Source organism: Chlorocebus sabaeus, chromosome 27 (genome assembly GCF_047675955.1).
Source record: "Chlorocebus sabaeus isolate Y175 chromosome 27, mChlSab1.0.hap1, whole genome shotgun sequence".
NCBI classification, from domain to species: domain Eukaryota; kingdom Metazoa; phylum Chordata; class Mammalia; order Primates; family Cercopithecidae; genus Chlorocebus; species Chlorocebus sabaeus.
In genome coordinates this window covers 4,146,051-4,171,890 of record NC_132930.1, presented here as the reverse complement: position 1 = coordinate 4,171,890, position 25,840 = coordinate 4,146,051, and the positions used below count along the sequence as shown (strand labels likewise).

The window sequence follows — 25,840 nt, the reverse complement described above, 5'->3', positions numbered from 1 at the left end:
CCTGGGAAACTCCAACTCATCTTCCAAGTCTCAGTTCAAATGGTAACTCAGCCACTTACTCACCTCTAGGAAGGATCCATGTTGCTGTTTTCTATGATAACTTGTCTATGCCTCTTTTTACAAGATCTTTACCTTATTACCTTTCTTGGTTATACGGTGTCATCCATTATACCAAGTAATTGAATTCACTGACTACATTTTATCATATTGGCATCTCTAGGGCCTGGTACAGTATCTAACAAAATAAGTCCTCAATAAAACTTTCCTAAATGAAAGAGTGGACCAAACACACAAAGGTAATCTACTTTATTACAAAACGTGCTTGGCCCAATTTATATATCTATATATCCAAAAAACAGTAACCAAATTCCTCTGCATGGTTTCAATCAAGAAAATGAACTTTGTTATTAAATAAACTCATGGAATCTTTTTTTTTTTTTTTTGAGACACGATCTTGCTCTGTCACTCAGGCTGGAGTACAACCGCATGATCACAGCTCACTAAAGCCTCAATCTCCCACGTTCAAGTGATCCTCCTGTAGCTGCAACTAAGTAGCTGCAGCCTACCAAGTAGCTGCAACTATAGGTGTGCCACCAAGCTTAGCTAACTTTTTTTTTTTTTTTTTTTTTTAGGGAGACAGGGTCTTGCCATATTGCCCAGAATGGTCTCCAACACCTGGGCTCAAGGGATCTTCCCGTCTTGGCCTCCAACCTGCTAGGACTAGAGGCATGAGGCATTGCACCAGCTTCTCTCTGTCTCATTTAAAGTACTAATATATTTAGTCATCTCAAAACAAAACCAAAACAAACATATAAAGTCTAGCTATATGGAATTCCATACTCTAAATTTAAAAATTCCCCTCCCTAGTTTTATTCAAGAAAATCAAACACTCTAACAAAAGTGAATGAGGTCTCTCTTTTTCCCTCCCTTTCTACCTCTGTTTATAACTTAAAGTTGTAAGATCATCACTCTTCATCTAAAAACAACAGAAAAATATAGAAAGCCTAGAAATATGGTAGTGAGACTGTAAATCAAAACTTCTAAGAAAATTCTCCTTATATAAATATAGTAAGGACAAATGTTGAACAGCAGTATGATTTACCAGAAAGAAATCTAAGTGTGTTTTCAGAATATCTGAGTACTCTTTTTTCCTTACATCCCTTATTAACAGCATAGCACTATGTTACCACTCTGAGCCTACTACCTCAGCTACAAGGCAAAAACAATACTCCCCACCCCATATACTACAAAGAATTAGTTTGAGGATCAAGAGAGATAGTGTTTTTGAAAGTGTGCTATGAAACATAATGTGCTGTACTGGAAAATGTATATTCACTCACCAAACACAGTTCTTGCAGGCACAGATTCTCTGTTAAGCCAGAATGAAACTTGGGAGAGAATGACAGTCATGATGCAAGGCAGATATGTCTGAATCACAAAATACCCAATTTTTCTTTTCAAGTGGAAATGAGCTGTCATTACAGTGTATTCACCTGGAAGAAAAATTTAAGAAGCTCAAAGAGTAATAGTCAATAGTTTGAACATTTAAGAAATAGAAGGGATCAGAGGTAGAACAAAAACTGATATTTTAAAAAAATAATATATCACATATATGTCAGGAAATTTATATCACCTTTAAAAGCCTCCTTAGCATAGCATGAGTGTTTAAAAGAAAATTTTAGTATCAAAAAACCTGCAGTGCACATCCCATGATATGGTATAGATTAAATACCTCTTATGTTAAATATATGGAACTAGAAGTGTTTCAGGGTTTAGATTTTTCAGAGTTTGGAAAATTTACATTATTACAAATTGAGCATCCTTAATCAAAATATATAAAATATAATATGCTCTAATGAGTATTTCCTTTGAGTATCATGTCAGCACTCAAAAAGGTTTTTTTTTTTCTTTTCTTTTCTTTTTTTTTTTGGAGCATTTTGGATTTTAGATTTTCAAATTAGAGATGTTCAATTTGTATTTGTTTTCCTCTCTAAGTCATGCTTATTGACCAAAGGAATTCAGAATTCATAAATGCTCTCTGCCAATGGTTTATTTTACTTGGTTAGGCCCCTCATTCCCGCTGGTATAAACCTCAAGTCTCTGTTTTGATTGTTTTAACTCAGTGCTCTCTGGCTCCAAAAGTATTGATCTCTGGCCACATCTCCAAGACTGATATTCTGGCCCTCATTTTCCCACTTTTAACCCTATCGCCAATTCTGAATTTTTCACTGTTTTATGTCTGTGCTAATTTGCTTCAGTCACTTCTATCTAATCCTCATATCTACCTTCCTTTCTGCTCCCTGTGTTTTAATTATTGCCAAATGTCAATAATTAGTACACACAGCTGTTTTTTTGTCTTTTTATTTTTATTTATTTATTAATATTTTTAAATGAAGGTGGCCCTCAGAGAGGGAATCAGCTTTCTACATGGGCCTGTAGTAATTATCAATATCAAAAGTTGAATAATCATAAATTATCTAGAATAGGGGTGAAAAAATAGAACACTAAAGAAATTATCACTTGTTGGTCGGGCACACTGACTCACTTCTGTAATCTCAGCACTTTGGGAGGCCGAGGCAGGCTGATCACGAGGTCAGGAGATCGAGACCATCCTGGCCAACAAAGTGAAACCCCATCTCTACTAAAAATACAAAAATTAGGTGGGCATGGTGGCGAGCCTGTGGTCCCAGCTACTTGGGAGGCTGAGGCAGAAGAATCACTTGAACCCAGGAGGTGGAGGTTGCAGTGAGCTGAGATCGTGCCACTGCACTCCAGCCTGGTGACAGAGCAAGACTCTGTCTCAAAAAAAAAAAAAAAAAAAAAAAAAAAAAAATCACTTGTCAAAAGGTAAAAATTAAAATTTATTACTTTGAGAAGACACATATGTTGCAAATACATAGTGCATTTTAGGCCAGTGTTTCTCAAACTTCAATGCAACTATTAATCTTGGAATCTTGTTAAAGTGTAGATTCTGATTTAATAAGGAGTAGGGCCTAAGATTCCGAATGTCTAAGAAACTCCCAAGCACAGTCTACGCTGCTAGTTCTTGGACCTCAAGAGCAAAAGATTTTAAGCAATCTGACACACTTCTAAGTCCTTTAACCTATTAATATTCTTAAGTACCAGTTTTTTTTTAAGAATTTTACTAACCTGTACTGGATTTAATTGTCTCCTTTCCAATTGATTGGCCCAGCAGATCATATTGATTTAACCTAGAGCCATCAGGAGCAACCTGTACTGAATCAGATGCATTGTAAGTCCAAATATAAGTGACCTCTGAAGTTGTATATGCATCTATAGGAAATCAGGAAAAAAAATATTTTAAGCATTTTCATAAGAACCATCAATCTAGTGCTACACGAATGGTTGTGTATATCATACAGTCACTATATACTTTCAATATTAATACTTAAATGTCACATTTAGGGCAAAAATGTCTCATTTGAATTTACTTCAGTATGAGAGTTATGAAGTGGACCAAAAGAGATGATCACGACTTTGACAGTATATTTATTGCAACCACTTTGAAAGGTGAAGAGCAAATTTCTTGTTAGAGTCTATTAAAATTCCTGGGCCCTGAGATGATTAGAACATCTCCTTTAGGCCAAAGGTAGCATATGAAGAAACTGTGGTAATATAAGCTGTTTAGCTTATTTATAAATAGCAATCACTCATAAGATAAAAATCATAATTCAAAATTATATTAATTTTTGGACATAAATGTATCCTAGTTAAGAGTTAAATGAGTTAGCTATCATGATACAATGCATTTCATTAGAATAAAAAGTAATTATTATAAAACATGTAAGACAAATAATAATGCTATGCTTGCATCAAGTTGCAAATCCTTTTAAAATCATGCTCATTTTAAAATGAATTAATGCACACAGATATCCTAGACTACACATTCATAGCATCCCAGTTTAACTATGGATTGGCAGGAAGAGGAAAAAAATGCAACCAGATCAGACATAACTTCCTGATTTATCGGATGAAGAACTTAGCAGAAGTAAGATGACTGCAGAGCTGGCATGCAGGCAACATGTCTGGTCTTAGCCTTTCTCTGGCAGTGGCATTTTCTTACCTCTCTATGCACCACTGCAGAACAGATAACCTCTCCATGTAGGCAGAGTCCCCCCACAGTTGAATAACAGGTAATTCTTTCTATACTACTGACTTTCTGAAGAACTTCTATGCACTTTTACTCATGAGAATGTTTAGAAGTATAGTTACCCCTAGTTCTTGAGCAAAATTCAACATTACAGTCACATTACCAATTAAGGGACAGAAAGGGCCAGTTGTCTCTGGCAATAGTTCTACCTCCAGCTCTCTAGGACACTGGAAATCTCATTCTCTGCAATCTATAATTTTCCTAACTTTAATAGCACCATACTGTGGTGACCCTGGTTCTGAAATTGATATAAAGTCTGTGATTGCAAATCAATTTCCACTCAACCATCAGTAACAATAGAGTAAATGATTATGAGTTTGTGTTTTCTAATGACATACTTGGCATTGTCTAATGGCAATGTTGTCTGGTTTTCTGAATGTTGCTACTAAATGTCAGTATCAGTGAAATACCATTACCACTACATATATAGTCACATACATTCACAATTAAATTATATTATGTGAAGCAATTTTTGAAATAGGATTCTAAAAATGTATATATGTATATATCTATATATGTATATACTTTTAATAGAGAAATGTTCATATGATTTGATATGAATGAATTTTAATTATTCTAAGGTTTAGTTTTCTAATTAATTTCAATTCATTAATCATTAATGATTGATTACACTGAGAAAATTAAACAGCAACATTACTAATGTGAATAACTAGCAACTCATTTGTAGATCAAGTGGCTTGTTTCGTTTCCCCAATGAATGCATATTCTGACTCTCCAATAAAATTTTAAATGGCACAGAATTTAACAAAAAGATGCATCAAATGATCTACTTTACGTCGGAAGGGCCTCACAATACTCTGTAGTTGTCAATAAATTATGAAGCTTTTTTTTAAGTAGAAGGACATCACTTTTGAATTATAATGTTTCTTTCAAACATAAATAAGAAAAAATGAAACCCTATAAAAGAGATGACATTTTAAAGGCACTAATGAGATTCTGATAGGCAGCAACTCTGATTCATGCCTGTACTTCCAGGGCCGGGTACAGTGCCTGACACACAGAAGAAAGATTCTCAATTCACTCTCACTAGATTAATAAATTAACTCATAATATTTTAACTATGTTCTTTACTGCTATGGAAGATGGAACTCTAGAGAAGAGCTCAAGAGTTTATTAAGGAAAGTGACTGACTCTTCATATGTCTTTTGAAAAAGCAGCTACTGCACTTCATTAGTTATATAAGAATATAGTTTTGAGATTCTGTGTATGGTGAAAATAATGCAGCAGAAATGTATGCAGTGCAGATTAAAGCCTCTCCCGAAAAAAGGGAGTTATATACATCAACACACATATAAGCCAAGAGGTCATAATAATGTTTCTCAGTAAAGTATCAAAGGAGAGAAAGACAGTTTTACAAAATTCACTAGGAATTCCACTTCTAAATTAAGCTATCATTAAATAATCTTGTTTGTGTTAATTAACCCATTTTTGAGTCCTATGTTGCATTAAGCAGATGTATACCAACTGATTCTTAATATTTGGTAACCAGGAAAAATATTTCAAAATTATTTTTACCTATCAGTTTTTAATCTGAAAGACAATTTACAGCTTCTTTTGGTTTAATGAATAGATTATCCCTAGACTTTCATTCAGAAATTCTAAAATCAAGTTAAACAACAAGAAAAAATTCAAAGATGTGCAGCACTAGGAATAAAACAAAACAGGACTGAATTTAAAATTGTATGCACACAGAAAAAAATGCTTCTTTTGATTGAGGACAATGACGAAGTTCCTGAAATCCAATCTTTTTGTGGAGTGGGGGTAGGGAAGAAGAGGGCTTTCAAGTAAAGAAGGAATAAATGAATAAAAGAAAAATTCACAGCTGCTTCTGCCAAACTTTGTTATGCCAACATTGTCAGCTTTGGCTTGGCTTGTATATTATTCCACACTGGTGTCCATACTTTTAATACTTATGCATCAAGCACCTACTACAGGCAAAGACAATAAAATAACATAAAAGTGTTTATTCAGTGTGTCAGAAAATAAATGTGAAGAAAACAAAATTAGTGCTAATTACTTAAACAAAAAATGCCTAGCAGCAAACTTCATTTGTTGCTCATAGCTCCTTCTGGGTACAGAAAACTATATTCTCAAGCATGCAATATTTCTGCACTCCATAGCTGCAGTATAAGAGATTTTTAAATATTATTTAAATATTTTCAAGTGTGCTTATTTCATTTTCAGAATTGGGACATCCATCACATCACTTATATTTGATGACTTAATAACAATAGCCTGTCGATTAAAAGAAAAAAAAAGTCCTTCTTACAACATGATTACATCTTGAATTAATCTCTTCTTTGGTATCAAGGCTTTTCAATTTTTTCTATAATGCCACTTATGTAATGGAAATAACTCTTTCTCTGCTGCATCTGCTGTGGTTTTCTCAGCATCATGTTTACATAGTATAACATGATTGACTATATTAAATAATGTTGGAAGAAATGCCAGTACTGAAGTTATGGTTTCCATGACAATAAAAGAAGACTTTGTAGTTAAATAAAGAGGAGATTCTCAAAGAAAATTGAGAACTGACACCTTTTGTAAGAACAAACAAGATTTCAATTCTTGTACCACAGAAGTAGGATCATCAAAATAATTAGAGAGTTTTGCATTCATATGAGCCACCATTCTTCCGTTTTCTTTTGCTTAATACAGTTTATGAGAAGGCACACTATTCATTGTTTTAATCAGGTGGGAGTACTGTATTTCTATTCAAAAATGAAGAAAAAGTCAAAAGGTGTTCAGAAGGGACAAAGATGAGGGTGCCAGAAAGATCATTCTCTAAAAAGGTCAGGCAATAGGACACCCTCACACAAGAGAGAGGCTGCTCAGCTGTGTTCATGGATTTATGCTGAACCTATCCAGAATGTCATGTGGGACTAGGGAGATGATTTGACCTCCTGCCTTTTCAATTATTCTGGAAGTATGAATGCATCTTCTCGACATACAAGATGTATCCCCTCTGACCTAAAGAAGAGCTAACTGCACAAAACCTTTTCTGAAATGTCCTATGTACATAGAAGGTGCCAGAATGTAGCAATGCAGCTACATTATCTCCTTTAATTTAAGAAATAAAAAAAGAAATCCTTCCATTAGTTACAATAGAAGACAATGACACAGACTAAGCTTCTGTGCATGTCATTTGCAACAGGCTGATTGCCACTTTAATAAACAACAGAATCTATGCTTTCCAGTTCATTCTTAGTTGATAAAAAAGTAACATTTGAGTTTTTAATGTTCTAGCACTTGGAAAAGAAGGTAAATTACAGTCCTAAACTTCAAGGAACTCCTGGTCTAATTTTACACATGTACTAAAACACATGATATTCTTTATTAGCAGTAAAAATAGGTTATAATTGTTTAACATCGTGATTAAATTATAATAATATTTCAGAGACGTTCCTTAAGGAAAATTAGCAAGGCTTTTACTTCCATATCTTATTGACAATTGTTAATCATCTCATAATTTGAGGAAAAAAAACTAGACAATTAAGCAGTGCTGCTGAATTTCCCTGATATTATTGACCCAAAACATGTACCTTCATCCCTGTACTTACAACTGCCAAATTTCAGAGGACATGAATGAGCATCCATTGGGAAATCTTCCAAGTGCATTGGGCATTCAGCTTGAACTGTAAGCCTAAAAGTCAAAATTCCACTATTTGTTTAAGTATATTGGTAAGTCAAGAAAAATCACTCGTCATTACTGTCAACAGACTCGATAGAGGTAGAGTCTTCATCACAGCATTTTATTAGGCTCATTAATATTTAAATAATCTTTTGTTCATTCATGTTTAGGTGATCCCTCAGAAGACATTGACATATACAAATTATTAGTATAAATGAAAATATAATTAAAATATACTTTAGCCATTTTAGTTTCTTAAGAAGTGAAGAAATTACATATTCATTTTGAAGGGCTCTTTTCTCATTAAGCTCATGATTAACACTTGAAATCTTAAGGACAAAAAATACTCTATCATTAAAAGAATGCTATTGTCTCCATTATCTCATCAACAAACATATAGTAAAATTGATCAAAGGATTCAATATTAGTTCAGAGGAGCTCCCTTCAACATATATGAATTCTGAATTAATACTGTATACTGCATATATATTCACAGTTATACACATAATTCTAGATACAAATACATACACAGATGCATTTCCTGGAAATAACTTTATCAAGTTTAGATTGTTGGATAAATTATAAACACAAATTACGAATGTTAAATATATGTTTTTCTGTATCTACATGATTGCAACAAAGAATAGTCATAGAAAATATGATATAATGCAAACTTTCAATTATTCCATTTCATGTAAAGGCAAAGTGAATATAGCAGGTACTAAATAAAATTTATAGAGAAATCTGTTATAATGAGCAAAACAAATATGACCACAATTCGTTATGGCTTAAATTCTAAGAGAATGTTTAAACAGAACCTTAGACAATATATTCCAAAGTTCTATGTGTCCTGTGCCTGCATTTTATTTAAACCCTAAAGTTTTATTCATTGCCTTCGTTCATAGAAATGATCAACATACAAAGTCCACAGGGGCATTGCATCTGAATACATTGCAAGATCCAGAGAGAGAAACAGAGGCATAAAGACTAACTAGCACTTCCATTTAGGCAATGAACAATTTAGTAATGAGTCCTCAAGAAATTTTTCTTTGAAGATCAGAAATAGCATAGGACTGTATTGTTGTCCCGTTTTAAATAACTTTCATAACTGAAATCTAGCACTTATGAAATAACAACACATCAAATAACTGGAATACATGTTTCTGTCTATGTATAACGCTGATGTCAGATGTCTGTTTTAAATCTTTTATGAAACATTTTAGCTTTAGATTCCACATAATCTTACTAGATTTGCGATTTTTTTCTTACATAATACAAGTAACTTATTTTACAAAATTAATTCATGAATATGCTTAAGATGTAATAGGTTTCAGGATCAACAACTATTCTGCAAGAAAATTTTATTAAAGTTTAAATCATATAAACAATGCTATAGGATACTTTTTGAATTACAAAATGGCAATTTCGTATGGTTCAATCTAGTACATGTTTATGGTATCCAATATACTTGTAAACCTTATTAAATAAAGCTTTCTCTCTGAATTTAAAATAGTTATTTTTTCTTTGGAGTAACTTCATAAGGAAAATTAAAATATTAAATTAGCCTGGGCATGGAGGCTCACGCCTGTAATCCCGGCACTTTGGGATGCCGAGGTGGTTGGATCACTTAAGGCCAGGCGTTCGGGGCCAGTCTGGCTAACATGGAGAAACACTGTCTCTACTAAAAATACAAAAATTAGCATGGCATTGTGACATATGCCTATAATATCAGCTATTGGGAGGCTGAGACAGGAGAATCGCTACAACCTGGGAAGCGGAGGTTGAAGTGGGTCAAGATTGCACCACTGCACTCCAGCTTGGGCGATAGAGCAAGTCTCCGTCTCAATAAATGAATAAATGAAGAAATGAATAAATAAATAAATAAAGTCTTACTTTGAAATAACAAAAATTTTGATGGGATATCTGATAAGATATTAAAACTGTATGTTGATACAAATAAAATTCAAGTCATATTACTAAAACTGTACTTAATAAAAACATCATGTGAAGAATAACCAAAAACATCAATTCATAATAATAAAGGCAATTCTTAACATTTAAAGAACTAAGATGAGACTCAAACTCATAAATGCTATTTTATATAGTTTTTTTTAAATCAAAACATTTGCAAAGCATATTATGGGTACTTCAATAATCTGGTAGAAAACACTCAACTTTTGCTAATACCTGGCAGTTAGATAGACTGGTTGTTTAATACACGAAAATTTCTTAGTATATAAATGCATCACATCAAATCTAAAAACATACCTCATTGTATACAGTAGAGTCCCATCATCCTGAATTCGAAGCAACTTATTTGGCATTGTCATATTATGAGCTACTGATTTTTTCCCATTGTGAAAAAAAGTATCTGGAGTCCAGATTTTGCTAGCCATTAAATTGTTCAGTCGAAGGATGTTCATAGGACCTTTAAATTTTAAACGTTCATCTTTCCATTTTTGTCGAAAGAAAACATCAATTGTATATTCCTGAAATAAAAAATATAATTTCTTTGAAAATAGTAAATGTTGTACACATAAGACACTATAAAATTCCAACAAAATAATATTCTAATTAATGTAAACAGAAAGCGAGCTATATTGAAGGAAAAACATTTTTAATCAGAAAAATTACTCCTTTGTCTTATCAATACATGTTACCACATACTATGGGATAAAGTATGTCTGTGTATACTATTAGCTATGTATTCCTCCGAAAAGAAAAAATATCACTTTGGCCTCTTTTAGTTGAACAAGGTCTCAGTCAAACTGCTCCACTGCATCCTGTAGTTTAGAACTGCTTGGAGAGGGGATAAGCTTGGGCAGGGTCTGGTTGATTTATTTTAATAGCCTATTTCAAGAAAAAGTGAGTAGGCAGCTTTCCCAGTAGCAAATAAATAAATAAATAAATAAATAAATAAATAAATAAACAAACAACATTTTTAAAAATTAAAAAGAAAAAAAAACCCACAACACTTAAGCACATTGTCAGATCTGTATGAATCATCATCTCCTGTTGCCAAAGAAACTGTAAATTATCATATTTATTTTTTAATCCTAAAAAATGGTGAGAACATGATAATGTTAGCAAGACTGTCTTAGGAGATAATTTCAATAAAGTTTATTTACAAAATTAGTTGTAATACAAGCACTTTACAAGTTTTTAGAATACTTCAATTATGACTATCTTGCAGGGAAACTCCCTCATATTAAAATGTACTTTAAAATATTGTTACAGACCCACTATTGATCAGGTCCTCTATTATTTTTCTCCAAATTTTAACTTAGGAGAAACTCTCTTTCTCTCTCTCTCTCTCCTTACCTCTGTCTCTATCTTTACCCTATCTTTCTTAAGGTAATGTATACATTTTAAATGAGACACACAATGCACGATTGTAAATACTATTTACAATCCACTGGATGTTAATTTTTTTGTCAATATATGTTTGTATAAACATGCTATAAATAATTAAAATGTTCAATTACACACCTGAGATTGGAAGTTCAGAAACTGTCCTTTGAGCACAAAACCATAGTCATTACATGTTTGAAAATAAACAATGCAGTGATGCCAATTTTACTAAATTAATGTTTGCAGAAAAGAACAGATTAAAAAGGCCATATACTTATAAAATAGAAAATCATTTGTACAAATCTGAATCAGATACATGAATCCCAGTGATCCCTCAAAACTTGAAACTGTAATGATACTAACAAGTGAAAATCCTAGGTAATGGCATGTGAGTAGGAAATGAACAGAGGTTCTGGGCTGTTAATCCTTAAAGGAATATTCCATAACCTTATCCACACTCACTATCATCTAGTTATCTTTTTTAATGTTTAACTCTAAACATTAAATGGAACTCTAAAATTAAAAAATAAGGAACAAAGAGATGAGTCTTTGCACTCTAAGTTTCATGTAGTATTTTTTTTTTTTGCTGGGATTCCTCAAATACTAGCCTAACGTGACTACATATGATTCTTGCTTACTTTTCCAGGCAAAATTAATGAATTTTAAAACTTTTTATAAGACTTCAAATTCTATATTTCATTTCTGTAAGATGAGGGTATGTTTTATCTGTTTCAGAAGCTGTTGATATGACAGTCATTTCCTGGAGGTCAACCACACAGGAAGTACTTAAAGTTTACAAACAGGAAGTTGCAGGTGATTTTTTTTTTTTTACATTTTTAATGACATATTTTACTAATTTATTTTTGTTTTTAATAACTTCAACGTTTATTTTAGATATGGGGGCATATGTGCAGGTTTGTTTCATGAGTATATTGTGTGATGCTGAAGTTTGGGACACTGTCATCCAGAGAGTTAGCATATTACCCAATAGTTAATTGTCCTCCTCCCTCTCTCCAACCCTTGTCCTCCTCCCTCTCTCCCTGCTCTAGTCCCCAGTGTCTATTGCTGTCATCTTTATGTCCATGAGTACCCAACGTTTAGCTCCCACTTACAAGTGAGAACACGCTTTATTTGGTTTTCTGCTACTGCATCGATTTACTTAGTATAATGGCTTCCAGCTGCATCCATGTTGCTGCAAAGCTATGATTTTGTTCTCTTTTAAGGCTTCCTAACATCCCATAATGTACATGAACCAAATTTTCTTTATCCAATCTGTCACTGATGGGCATCTAAATTAATTCCATGTCTTTGCTATCGTGAATAGTGCTGCAATGAACATATGCATGCATCTGTCTCTTTGGTAAAACGATTCATTTTCTTTTGAGATATATAACCAGTAATGGGATTGCTGGGTTGCATGGTGGGTCTGTTTCAAGTTCTTTGAGAAATCTCCAGACTGCTTTCAACAGTGGCTGAACTAATTTACATTCCCAGCAACAGTATGTAAGTATTCACTTTAGTCTGCATCTGTTTGTTTGTTTGTTTTTTCTAACATTTTAATAATGGCCATTATGACTGATATAACATAGTATCTCATTGTGGTTTTGATTTCCGTTTCTCTGATGATTGGTGATGTGAAGCATTTTTTCATCTGTTTGTTGGCTGCTTGTATGTCTTCTTTTGAGCAGTGTCTGTTCATGTCTTTTGCCCACTTTTTAATGAGGTTGTTTGCTTTTACTTGTAGAATTATTTAAGTTTTTTAAAAATTCTTTCTAGAATTATTATTCATCTTTGAGGGCTCACAGTGTCCCAAGGTGTGCCCTGCCAATCTATCTAACATAGTTTGAGTCCTTTTCTCCCACCCTCACCATGCAAACTCATGTTATGCTCTAGGCAACTGCAACAATCCCCACTCCTTGCCATTCCTCAAATAGAGCAAGTTCTCCACCTGCCCCAGTCCCTTGAACACCTGCAAAAAAAACATAGCCAGCTCTCTTTGTATTTCTATAGGGCTCTTCATTCTTTCAAGATCATCTGTTGTAATTATACATTTGCTTCTCTGCCTCCCAAACAGCTTATAAATCCTCAAGAAAGGAACCATGGCTTTCATTTGTGCTTATTTTCTTTTTGTTTCTCAGACATACACAAGAGTGTAAAGAATATTACAAACAACTTGTAACCATCACCTAGCAGAAATGTCATCACAAATATTATTGAAGCCCTTCCTCTTCTGTTTATCCCTTCTCAATCACAGTTCCCTTGTCCCCGAGGAAATAAGTATCTTAAGTTTAGTGTATACCATTCCCATACATGTACTTTCACATTTAGGGGGTGTGTGTGTGTGTGTGTGTGTGTGTGTGTGTGTGTGTGTGTATAGAGAGAGAGTCACATTATAAACATTGATACACATGTATATCACACCTTGTATATTGCCTTCTATATTTTTCTGACACTTGCATCTTTTAGCTAATTTGCTGAGATTTACTCATGGCAATATATCTAGCCCTCTGATTTATTTTCACTGCTTTATAGCATTATATTGGAAGACAAACTTCACAATATCATCGTCATTTTTCCTTATCTTTTTTTCTTATTTCTTCTTTTGTTCTTTTTTCTTTTTTATTATTTTATTATTATTATACTTTAAGTTCTAGGGTACATGTGCATAACGTGCAGGTTTGTTACATATGTATACTTGTGCCATGTTGGTATGCTGCACCAATCAACTCGTCAGCACCCATCAACTTGTCACTGTCACAAGCAATATTGCTACAAATATTCTTGTTCAATACTTGTAATACAAAGGTATAAGAAGAGTTACTCTAGACAAGAGGTCAGCAAAGTTTTTCCATTAAGGGTTAATCAATAAACATTTTAGAATTTGTGGGCCATATGGTTAGTATCACAACTATCCAACTCTGCCACTGCAATGTGAAAGCAACCGTAGATTGCATAAATGAATGAGCATGGCTATGTTCCAATAAAACTGTTTACAAATATAGGCAGCTGACAGCTTTTTTTCCCCACAGGCTGTAGTATGCTGACACTGCCCTAGACTAAATCTATAAGTAAGATTACTGGAATTTCATGGATGTGCATCTTCAAAATAACAAGATATTTTTCAATTGAAATCCTAAGTGGTGTGTAAATTCATATTCTCACTAGAAGTAGATAAATGTTCTTCTTTAAGTACAACTTGGTAGAGACAGAATATTTCATTTTAGACATGATTAGTGTGAAAGGGGTCGTGGTGTAATCATGTGGATTTCTCTGTTAATTAGTAACAAATAATATATGTTCATGTTTGTTAAAAATTCTAGTTTTCTCCTCTATAAATTGTCTGTTCACTTAATCTACTCAGTTTCCTTTTAGGTTGTCTGTCATTTTCTTACAAAGTTATGATAATTATTTATATAGTTTCTATACTAACACTTTCTTAAAGAATATACAACTTAACAAGAATCACACTAAAGATATCCAAAATATCATAAACATATTCCCATGTTTCTTCAATGGATATAAAAGCTCTGCCTTTTACATGAAGGCCTTAAATCCATCTTGTATTATTGTATATGATATGAGATCAAGGTCCAACTTTTTTTTCTAATAATAGAAAACTAGCTTTATCAGCATCATTTATTGACTAGTTCATATTTTCCCTATACCTATGCAATGGCATTTCTATAATATATACAGTATCCATATGGGTATGGATCTGTTTCTGATTTCTATTTTGTTTTTATTATGTACCTATCCACAGTTAAATTCCAAAGCCATTATTATAATAGTTGTATATGAGGTTTAATTAACAATATTCTCTTTATTGTCCAATTGAAGCTGTTTTATAATTTCCATCATGGCTTTTCTTTTTCTTTACATAGAAAACATTTTTAACTGTGTTTTTATATTTCCAAATGTATTGGCTTCTTTCATTTATATTTCATCATTAATGTTTGATTTTACTGCAGTCATAATAAGATATTAGACACTATAAAATAATTTTTTGCAATTCATTGAACATTTAAGAGATTTTGTTGTTGTTGAACCTGACCATTTTCATCTTTTCATGATAATCCAGTTCATTTATGCCTATTGTGATTACTAATATTGGACATGTTTCCAGGCTGTATTGTTTTTAGCAGTGAATTAAAATTATAAGGATAGAAGAAAGAACATATTGGACTTTACATGATCAACCAATAAAAATAAAGGAAGAACTCTAGAAAATTAAAAGAAACAATAAAAGAACACACACTGAAGCACACACAAAGTATAAGGAAAGAAAAGTATCAAACTAAAAGAAAATGTAAGAAGTATATAGAAATCAACAATATCAAACATTACTAAAAGGTGATAACGGCTTAGAAGTAGAGAGTGTAGAAGGCAGAATGCAATGAGTTGAGGAGTGAACACAGGGTACAAGTGAGTAAAGAGTAGAGTTCTCTCCTCTGCTCCTGCATTTAAATGCCAGTAAAGGAAATCTAGTTTTATCAGTAAAACCTAGAGACTAGCTAATACAGGTTAGCTATTGTTGTATTAAAAAAAAAAAAAAAAAAAAAAACCACACACACACACACACACACAAAGAAAATGCAGGAGCTTAAAATAACAACCATTTATTATTAGTTTATAAGTCATGAAGCTGGAAGTTGGTTGTTCTCACCTGGGCTCAAGTTGACCTTAGCTGAGCTTGCTCATAGGTCTCTGCGTTAGGTGGCCATTGGCTGATCTAGGCTGTCACTGTGTGGGGCTGCTGGAGCAACTCAGCGCAGCAAGAACTGTCTCTTGTCCTGCCTCACAAACCACTGGGCTAACCTGGCTTTCTTTCTCTTGACAATGGCAGAAGTACAAAAGAGCAAACTCCAATGCACAAGCCCATTCCAAGCTAGTGCTTGTGTGATATGTTTTAACAGCCCATTGGCTAAAGCAATTTACATAGTTAAATTGATGGATAATTGGTATAGTAGGTAACCCCAACTCTCAGTGAGAGGACACTACAAAATGAGATGGGAAAACGTGGCTATAGGAAGGGGTAAAGAACTTGAGCCAGTATTTCATCATTGCAACCGAACACACGAGGCCTCTGTGAGAGGAAAGTAAAAGATGTTGGTGAATGAATAAAGAGTTTGAGGTCCTCTGAAATTTCAATGAAAGTCACATGAGTCTAATCTCAGGGAGGCAGGTTGGTTATAACTTAGTAAATATAACTATTAGCAACTGTATTTACCTAAGAAAAGAGCGAGCCTTTAAGTGGAAGCAGGGTAATCAGCTTAGGACAACGGCTTACTAAGTAAAGTATGTATATCCATTTGGGTGCAGGAAGAAAATATTAGAATCTCAATTTGTATGTATCACTTTAAATATAAAAAGTAAATGAAACTTTTATAAAAGATAATATATGGAACGATATAAACATTATTAAGAGTAAGAATGTAAATAAGTAAATTATGGTCATATTTATAAGGCATTCTATGGGATGAGAAGGGGCAACAGGAAATGGGGGAGTGAATGCATTTGTTATCAGTGTACTGTGATTGTGTCTAGTTAGGTGAATTTACAATACTTACTTTTGATTAAATTAGCTCTAATGAAAATAGGCAATTGGCTTCAGAAGACTACTGATAAAACACCATGGAAGAAAGTAATAATTATACAAACGAAAGTGGAAAACAAGAAAAAGAAATACAACACTCTGTCTAATAGGAGCTCTATAGGAGCCAGGTTAAAAAAATAGTAAACAAATAAGCTCTAAAAAAACTCCAAAAAATATTTATAATTATCAGTGAGGCTATTTAAAATATGGGTTTACACCCACTGCTTATAGCAATAAGTTTCGTCTTAAGCACATGTTGTAATTTAAAATACTGGTCAATGATAGCATCAGACCATTGCAAGTAATAAGTCATTTTAAAAACTAAAAATCCAGAACACAAGGACAAATATCAAAAGTTGATGGGTGGATTTTTAAATATGAGCATCATAATTCAGTAACCAATAGCCAATGACATACTTCTTAAAGTTGAATCTGTAATAGTTGTAAAGGCAAGTATTAATGTGATATAAATTTAGAATCATATCTTTTAATTGCTACAACATAATGTATTTAAGAAAAATATTAAAAACAATAAACTGCACTTAAACATTAATTATTAGAAATATAAAAATTTTAAGTGGGAACAAAAATAAATGTATTTCTTTGATAAATATAATTGCTCCTTAAAATAAATATTTATTTTTAAAAGTTCACTTTAGTCCATATTTCATATTTTTATATATTAGTGTAAAATATATGTATAGATATATACATAAATATAGCTGATTAACTAGTTTTTGTATGTTTTGCTTTCTAGATTAAAAAGACAGGGGAAGAATTCATTTCAATAACATAATATTCATTGCATAGCCACTAACTACAACAAGATTTCCAAATAAATTATTTTCATGTGATTCCCTTAAATGCTTATAAAATGCATACGCTAAGTATTTGAAAAGAATATTCTTGAAAAGTGCATTTAAAATTAACTTCAGATTTTTCATGAGTACATACTAACAGAGTTATTACTTGATTTGTGTTTTATAAGAAAATTACCAAAAAAAATAAAAAACGGTCTAACTCCTTCATACAAACTTAAAGGCTTAGATCCATGAACTGAGATTCTAAAAGAAATTAATAATAAAAGGCTGAATTACACAATGCATTGGAGAATACACATACAACTAAAGTGCAAATTTAATAAGAAACAAACAAAAAACCACAAGGATAGATCAGCTTGCATGTATCCTATGGCTTATACACAGAAGTGAGACTGACTGTTGGGTGACACTAAAGAGTTGAAAAATCCATACACTCCAAGATTTCAAAAATTCCTTACAGGAAATTTAATCAAATTTCCTACTCTCACAGATGGGATTATAGAAAAATTCAATGAATTTCCTGTTTTCAAGTTTGTTAGTGACCGAACCCAGACAAAGATGCAGTTTCCAGTCAAATGTTTTTGCCACTACTAAAAATCTCCATTTATACAGTAAACTCCTTAAGTGTTATATCCATAATTTGTCCTGGAAACAAAGAAATCACTCTCTATAAGCCATTGCACAGTTTATCATATAAACTTGATTTTAAAGACACATTAACTTAATGAAGGCACCATATTGTTTATTGCCTGACTACATTAATTATAAATCAATACTTGAAGCCAATTCCTGAAGAATCTTATCCACTCACTAAAACACAACTAAATTGTAGGACTGCTCCTGGAGTGATTTCTCATTTACTTTGATTTTCTACATTATTTAAAAATAGTAAAACTTATTACATTATACTCTTGTGGCTAATAAAGGCTAGTCTCCCTTGAGTAAATTCCAGTCAGTGTGTTTCTTCTATAATGAAGAACATGTAGTCTATGAAGCAGATCTATAAACAATGTAAAAAATATCACCCTTGGAATATGCAAGAATAATGAAGCTCAAATACTTTCAGTTGGTACTCAAAGGGGGCTAGACAACAAATTTAGCACAGTATTTGCATTGCAAAAAATTACCAAGAAAAATGAGAATCTTAAGAACAGATCAGCAAAGGGCCAATAAACCCAATTAGTACAAGCCTTATTATGTAAAGAAGTTCACACAAACTACAGTTGCAGAACAACATAGCTACTGCACATTCAAAACATTGTGGAGGTAAGATGTTTGGACATTCTTTTTGGAACCAGGGGCCAGGCAAATTTCACTAACAAATTAGAAAATGATACTAAAGATTCATATTCTAACAGAAAATAATTAAAATATATCTAATAAAAGTATTCAATATGATTAATAGTTATAGTAGACAGCCATCTACTTTGATATAATATGTGTCATTTAAAATTCATAACAACTTTATTGCATATGCAAAATTATCCCAATTTCACAAGTGGAAAATACTTCAAAAGCAATATTTACTTAAAAAAAAGACAGAGAGGAAAAATTTGGTCTCAAATTCTGTGTTTCTAAACACCATGGTCTTTTCATTAAACCATACATAAAACAACACTTGAAGGCAGAATGTCAGAATAAAATTTTCTTCTTTCATAGATCAATAAATGGACATTACTCATGGCTTATGAGAAGTTACAGGAAGAACTAAGTTATAGGGCTGAGACTGGAGTTTTGGAATCTCTGAAAAGGGTATTTTCTTCAAAGCCTGATGTTGGAAAAACTGAATAGCCATATGCACTATAATTAAATTGGACATCTATCTTATCCCATACACAAAAATCAACTCAAGGCAGACTAAAGACCTAAATGTAAGACCTGAAACTAATAAAACTCCTAGAAGAGAAGATAGGCTCTTTGACATTGATCTTGGCATTGAGTGTTTTGAACATCACTCCAAAAGCTCAGGCAACAAATGCAAAAATAAACAAGTGAGCATACATCAAACTAGAAATATTCTGTACAGCAAAGGAAACAATCAACAAAGTATAAAGGTAGTCTTATGGATTGGGAGAAAATACTTGCAGATTACAAATTTGATAAGACGTTAATATCCAAAATACATAAGGAATTCACACAACTCAATAGTTAAAGAACAACCTATGGGCAAAGAATCTGAATCAACAGTTCTCCAATAAAAACACACAAATGGTCAATAATTATATAAAGAGGTGCTCAGCATCACTAATCATCAAATAATTACAAATTAAAATCAGTATCACCTCACACCTGTTAGGACAGTTATTATCAAAAAGACAAGAGATAACAAGTGTTGGCCAGGGTGTGGATAAAAGGGAATCTGTGTACACTGTTGGTGGGGATGTAAATTGGTGCATCCATTAGGAAAAACAATATTGATGTTCCTCAAAATGTTAAAAGTAGAATTGCTATATGGCCCAGGAATCTTTCTGTTAGGTATATACCCAAGAGAAATGAAATCATGACCTTTAAAGATATTGGCATTCACATGCTCATTGTAGCATTATTCACAATACCCAATATACAAAAACAATCTAAGTGTCCATCAATGCATGAATAAATTATTTAAATATGGTATACATGTACAATGAAATTCTATTCAGTTTTAGAGAAGGAGACCCCGTCATTTGCAACAATATAGATAAACATGGAGGGCATTATACTAAGTAGGATAAGTCAGACACAGATGGAAAATAGTGCATGATCTCATTTATACATGGAAAAAGGGAAGGGAGAAAGGTAGGTTGGTTGGTTGAATACATAGAATAAAATGACAGCAGTTACTGGGGTGGGATGTGAAGAGGGAAAAAAACAGAGAGGTGTCAATCAAAGGGCATAAAGTTTAGATACATAGGACGAATGTCTACAGATCTAAGGTAAAACATAAGGACTATAATTATTGTATACTGGAAATGTAAGTGCTCTTACTGTAAAAAAAAAAAAAAGGAAACTATGCAAGAGGATAGATATGTTAATTTTACTTGACTGTAGTAGCCACTTACTATTATAAGTGCATTGAAATATAATGTTGTACATCTTAAATGTGCATAATAAAAAATCTTCTTTGCACAATTAAAACTAACTGAAACACAATATCAAATAATAATAGTGATACATATTAAGTAAGAAGAAATAGATGTTAAAAGCACAAGTTCTCAAGTCAGAAAGATCAGGGTACCTGACTTTAAGCAGGTTGGCTAGCCTTTCTTTATATCAGTTGACTTATCTGTAAAATGGTAAGAAAAATAGAACTTACCTCCTAGGACTCTTGTAAGGATTAAGTGAGATAATATTTGCAAAGTTCTCAGAAAATGGTTTGGACACCAAGGAAGATATTCTGGCATAAATCATCTTCCAAAGATCCTTCTCCCTCTCCCCATACTCAACAAAAGGGTGGCCAGACAAGGTAGAGACACCCAGCAATTAAAGGTCATAAAGTTCCAGAGGTGGGGGCCACACAGGATACCACAGAGAATGCCATTGGAGAAGAAGCCACCTGTGTTTTTGGTGACTGCAATAAGGAGGTCACTGAGAAGATAGCACAAGTATACTCCATGGGAGACCCAGTATTCATCTACGAACCATACAAATAGCATATATTGCTAACAGAGAACTACAATAGAACCAGTTCAGTAAAAAGGTATATTCACCTTTTACTACTCTCCTTTACTCTTGCAACAACTTTGAAAAACACAGAAAAAGAATAGGAAGAGTGGATCTTGACCTGTCCCCACAGTACATCCCTTACCTGTGAAAAAGGCATGGAAAAGGAGAGAACATCTAGATGGCCTAAGAGACTGATGCTGAAATTAGTTTGGACTGGACTCGTTAAGCTATAGTATGCATTGAAGCATTGCCGTAATGTGAGGAAGGGAGTTTGAAAGAATAAAATCTTGCTGACTTCAGTCTCCTGAATCTCTAAAGCCCTTAGGATGAAGTACAAACACTCTCACAGCCTCCAAGGCCCTGCACGATCTCTTCCTCTCTACCCCTCTAGCCTTGCCTACAATAATCCCCCACCACATCCACACACCCACACCCCAACACACGTACCCCTCTATGCTGCCACAATTATTACATAAGTATGTGTCAGGCCTCTGATTTATCATGCTGCATTTTACTATGCAAACTCACTAACCTCTGTTGATCAGTCTTCTCTATCCTCTCCCTACATCGAGACAACTTTTATTCCACACTGAGAACAAGGATCGTGACGTCGTGACCACCTTTTTCAATGCTGTGTCACCAGCATCTAAACAACTACTTGGAACATAGGAAATAAACAATACTTTGCCTATGAATAAATGAATAAGGGGAGTCATTGTAAATTTAATGTAGTATGAAGGATACTGAGCCATAAGGTTTCTGATGAAACATAAGAAGAAAGGCATCATTAGCAGAGGCAGATGGCAGAAAAGCTCTCAGATGTCTTATGGCAGCAATCTGCAAACAACAAGCTAATCCTTAAATTCACAGGTATCCAGTTACTTTCGTTCGTGTGTTTGCATGTGTGCATCTAGGTAACTATATTAAACTAATCACCAATATACTTTATAATTATATAAACAGTTATATTTTATAGAATAGCTACATTTTAACTATAATTGTTATTTTAAAATATTAATAGTTACCTTTTACAGAACATATATAGTATAATAGTGATATTTTAAAGAAAGTCAACACATACCAAAAAAGCCATGCAATTATGAGTTGTCTGGTAATGGAAAGCATCATGTTTTAAAGTATCATTTGGGCATATCGCTATAACTTCTTGGGGGGTGATTATGATCTTCTTAGTCTTTATGGCCTTTATGGTCTGGCTCGAAATACTTTTCTAGCCTCATCTCTCCCAAAATTCCTAAGAGCATTCTAGGCTCCAGTTATACTGAACTTTCACATTTTACTAAACTCAACAAGCTCTTTCAATTTGTGCTAAAACACTCTTTTCCATTGTGTAGCTAGTCAATCCTTATGTGTTCTTCTTAGCTATCTTTTTTCCCTAAGATCCGTACCAAACTCTGTATCTACCACCCACATCCCCTCTGATAAGACATTAATCCATAAATACTTCAGTGAAAGCATTATTATACCGTTGTAAAATGAACTATTTTCCTGAGCTGTCCTCCAATATCCTGTGAGCAATTTGAGGGCTACACTTACATATTTTAGTTCCTACCATGGTGAGAAGCACTGAGTGTATACTTAGGAAATCTTGTTGAAATGTACAGACACAAGTTATGCCTTCTAGTATCTCAGACTGCCATAAAAAATAAAAATAAAAAAGTCAGGAAGATTTTCATACGCCTATGTACAATGTCATTTAAAAAAATACTATGAATGCCATGTGGTGGAGCACAGGGATAAAGAGGACTGACGACTTGGAATAACCTAGAAAGAAATCAGAAAACAAATGAAATTTGAACTTAGTTTTGACTAAATAAAATACCTCCAGTTGGCAAAGGAGGAGGTAAGCATAACAAGAACAGGAAAAAACATGTGCACGGCCAGAGAGTTGTTAAATATAATGACATGTTCAGGGAACAGCGAGAAGTTCAATGCCATCTTTAAAAATAAAAGCCTCACTGATAGTTATAATGCCGTACAGCTACTGCCCTCCGTCTTGCCTCCTCTCTTCAACCACGCTGCTTAAAAATGTTACCTCCACGCTTTCTCCATTTCCTCACCTCCCACTTGCCTCCACCCACCGCAATCTGGTTGCTTTTACCACAATCAGCAAATACTTCTGTTTTTAATCTAATGACATATTTAAAAACCTTTTCTTGGTTTTACCACAATAGATGACACAATGTTCGCTCCCTACTTTTGTAATGCTCTCTTGTACTGGTATTCTTAAAGTCACATTTTCCTGGTACTCTGAGAAACCATTGCTAAAATCCTCATCGTGGGATGTGAGACCTTCGATGCCTGTCAGCTATCTACATGTACTGATATCCCCTAGAAAATATACGGTAGTAGGACCAATAGATAATATTTATTATTCTTAATCTAGGCATACAAGTTCTTTGTGGCTTTCCCAAAGACAGTCTCGAAACTTGAAACCTAGGACAAAAAACACGCAACCCCTGAAATTTTTATTTAAAAAAATCACTTCATGTTCAGAAATCACAGTTGTTTATTATTTATTATTTTTTCTTTTGTCAACATTTATTTTTGGTTCAGAGGGTATTTGTGCAGGTTTGTTACACGACTAGCTTGCATGTTGCTGTGGTATGATATACAAATTATTTTGCCACCCGGGTAGTGAGCATAGTATCCATAGGTAGTTTTTCAACCCTCCCCCTCCCTCTCCCTCAAATAAGCTTCAGTGTCTATTGTTCCTATCTTTGTGTCTACGTGTACTTGATGTTTAGCTCCCACTTACAAGTGAAAACATATTATATTTGGTTTTCTGTTCCTGTATTAATTTGTTTAGGAAAATGACCTCCAGCTGCATCCATGTTACTGCAAAGGACATAATTTCATTATTTTTTATGACTGCATAGTTTTCCAAGGTGTATATAGACCACATTTTCTTTATGCAGTCCACCACTGATGAGCATCTAGGTTGATTCCATGTATTTGCTATTGTGAATAGTGCTGCAATGAACATACAAATGCATATGTCTTTTTGGTAGAACAACTGATATTCTGCTAACAAGTAGAATAGTAATAAGCATATAGTATATAGTAATAAGCTTGCTGGGTCATATAGTAGTTCTGCTTTAAGTTCTTTCTGAAATCTCCAAACTGCTTTCTACAGCAACTAACCTAATTTACATTCCCACCAGCAGTGTATAAGCACTCCCTTTTCTCCGCAACTCTGCCAACATGTTATTATTTTTACTTTTTATAATTGCCATCTGACTGAGGTGAGATGGTCCCTCATTGTGGTTTTGATTTGCATTTCTCTAATGATTAATGATGCTGAATATTTTTCATATGCTTGTTGCCTACATGTGTGTCATTTTAAGAAATGTCCTTTCATGCCCTTTTTCCATTTTTTAATGGGAATGTTTGTTTTTCACTTAAGTTCTTTATAGTTATGGATATGAGACCTTTGTCGGATGTATAGTTCAAAAATAATTTCTCCTATTCTGTAGGTTGTCTGTTTTCTCTGTTAAGAGTTCCTTTTCCCATGAAGAAGCTTTTTAGTTTAGTTAGGTCCCAGTCGTCTATTTTTGTTTTTGTTATAATTGCTTTTAGGGACTACAACATGAAATTGTTGTCAAGGCCTAGGTTCAGAATGGCATTTCCTAAGTTTTCTTCTAGGATTCTTACAGTTTTGAGTCTTACATTTAAGTCTTTAATCCATCTTGAGTTGATTTTTGTATATTGTGAAAAGAAGGGTCCAGTTTGAATCTTCTGCATATGGCTAGCCAGTTATCCTAGCACCATTTATTGAATAAGGAGTCCTTTCCCCATTGCTTGTTTTTGTTGACTTTGTCAAAGATCAGCTAGCTGTAAGTGTGCGGCTTTATTTCTGGGTTCTTTAGACTGTTCCATTGATCTACATGTTTTTTGTACCAGTACCATGCTGTTTTGGTTACTGTAGCCTTGTAGGGTAGTTTGAATCTGGGTAATGTGATGCCTCCAGCTTTGTTCTTTTGCTTAGGTTTGCTTTGGTTATTCAGGCTCTTTCTTTGGCTCCCTGTGAATTTTGAAATATTTGAATTTGTTTTCTAATTATGTTAAAAATTATATTGATAGTTTGATAGGAATAAATCTTATTTAGTTTTTACAAAAGAATAGGGAGAATGGTAGGGAATACTACTTTGTGACCTTAGAAAACCAAGAGAGCTATGACTGGATGCACTAAGTTCCTACAACCCTCCTTCTCCAAGAAAGGTAATGAAAGGAGTCAAACTACTTTTACCTGTACCCTTCTGGAACTGTTTCCCCACCCCTTAGGTGATGTTTTACTGTACACAAAATACATGGGTTCATACAGTTACCCAGTTACCAAATAAGCCATCTCACCTTAACTCTACAGAATCCCATTTCGACAGAGGGCTGTAGCACAGATATCTGACGAGAGCACAGCACTGCATCTGATAAGGAATAAGACAGTGGTCTCTGCCTTTTTTTTTTTTTTTTTTTTTTGATCAAAGCACAGCCTAGCTCAGAAAATGGTACCACCCTTCATTTTGACAGATACCCACAGTTGCTCCTTCTCAGTCTCCTCTTCCATTTTTTGTCCTCTTTCTGTCCTTTAA

General features: G+C 33.6%; 1 protein-coding gene across 4 annotated transcripts in view; it reads right to left on the bottom strand.

The window, feature by feature from the left end:
* GABRA2 (gamma-aminobutyric acid type A receptor subunit alpha2) overlaps positions 1–25,840 on the bottom strand; it is a 159,982-nt gene that overhangs the window by 61,381 nt on the left and 72,761 nt on the right. For all 4 annotated transcript variants that reach the window (XM_073012428.1, XM_038008564.2, XM_073012427.1 and 1 more), the window contains 4 exons: positions 10,092–10,312; positions 7,753–7,835; positions 3,151–3,294; positions 1,341–1,493 (listed from right to left, as the gene is read on the bottom strand). In XM_073012428.1, coding sequence (XP_072868529.1) covers positions 1,341–1,493; positions 3,151–3,294; positions 7,753–7,835; positions 10,092–10,312 — 601 coding nt within the window. The remainder of the gene's footprint in view (positions 1–1,340; positions 1,494–3,150; positions 3,295–7,752; positions 7,836–10,091; positions 10,313–25,840) is intronic.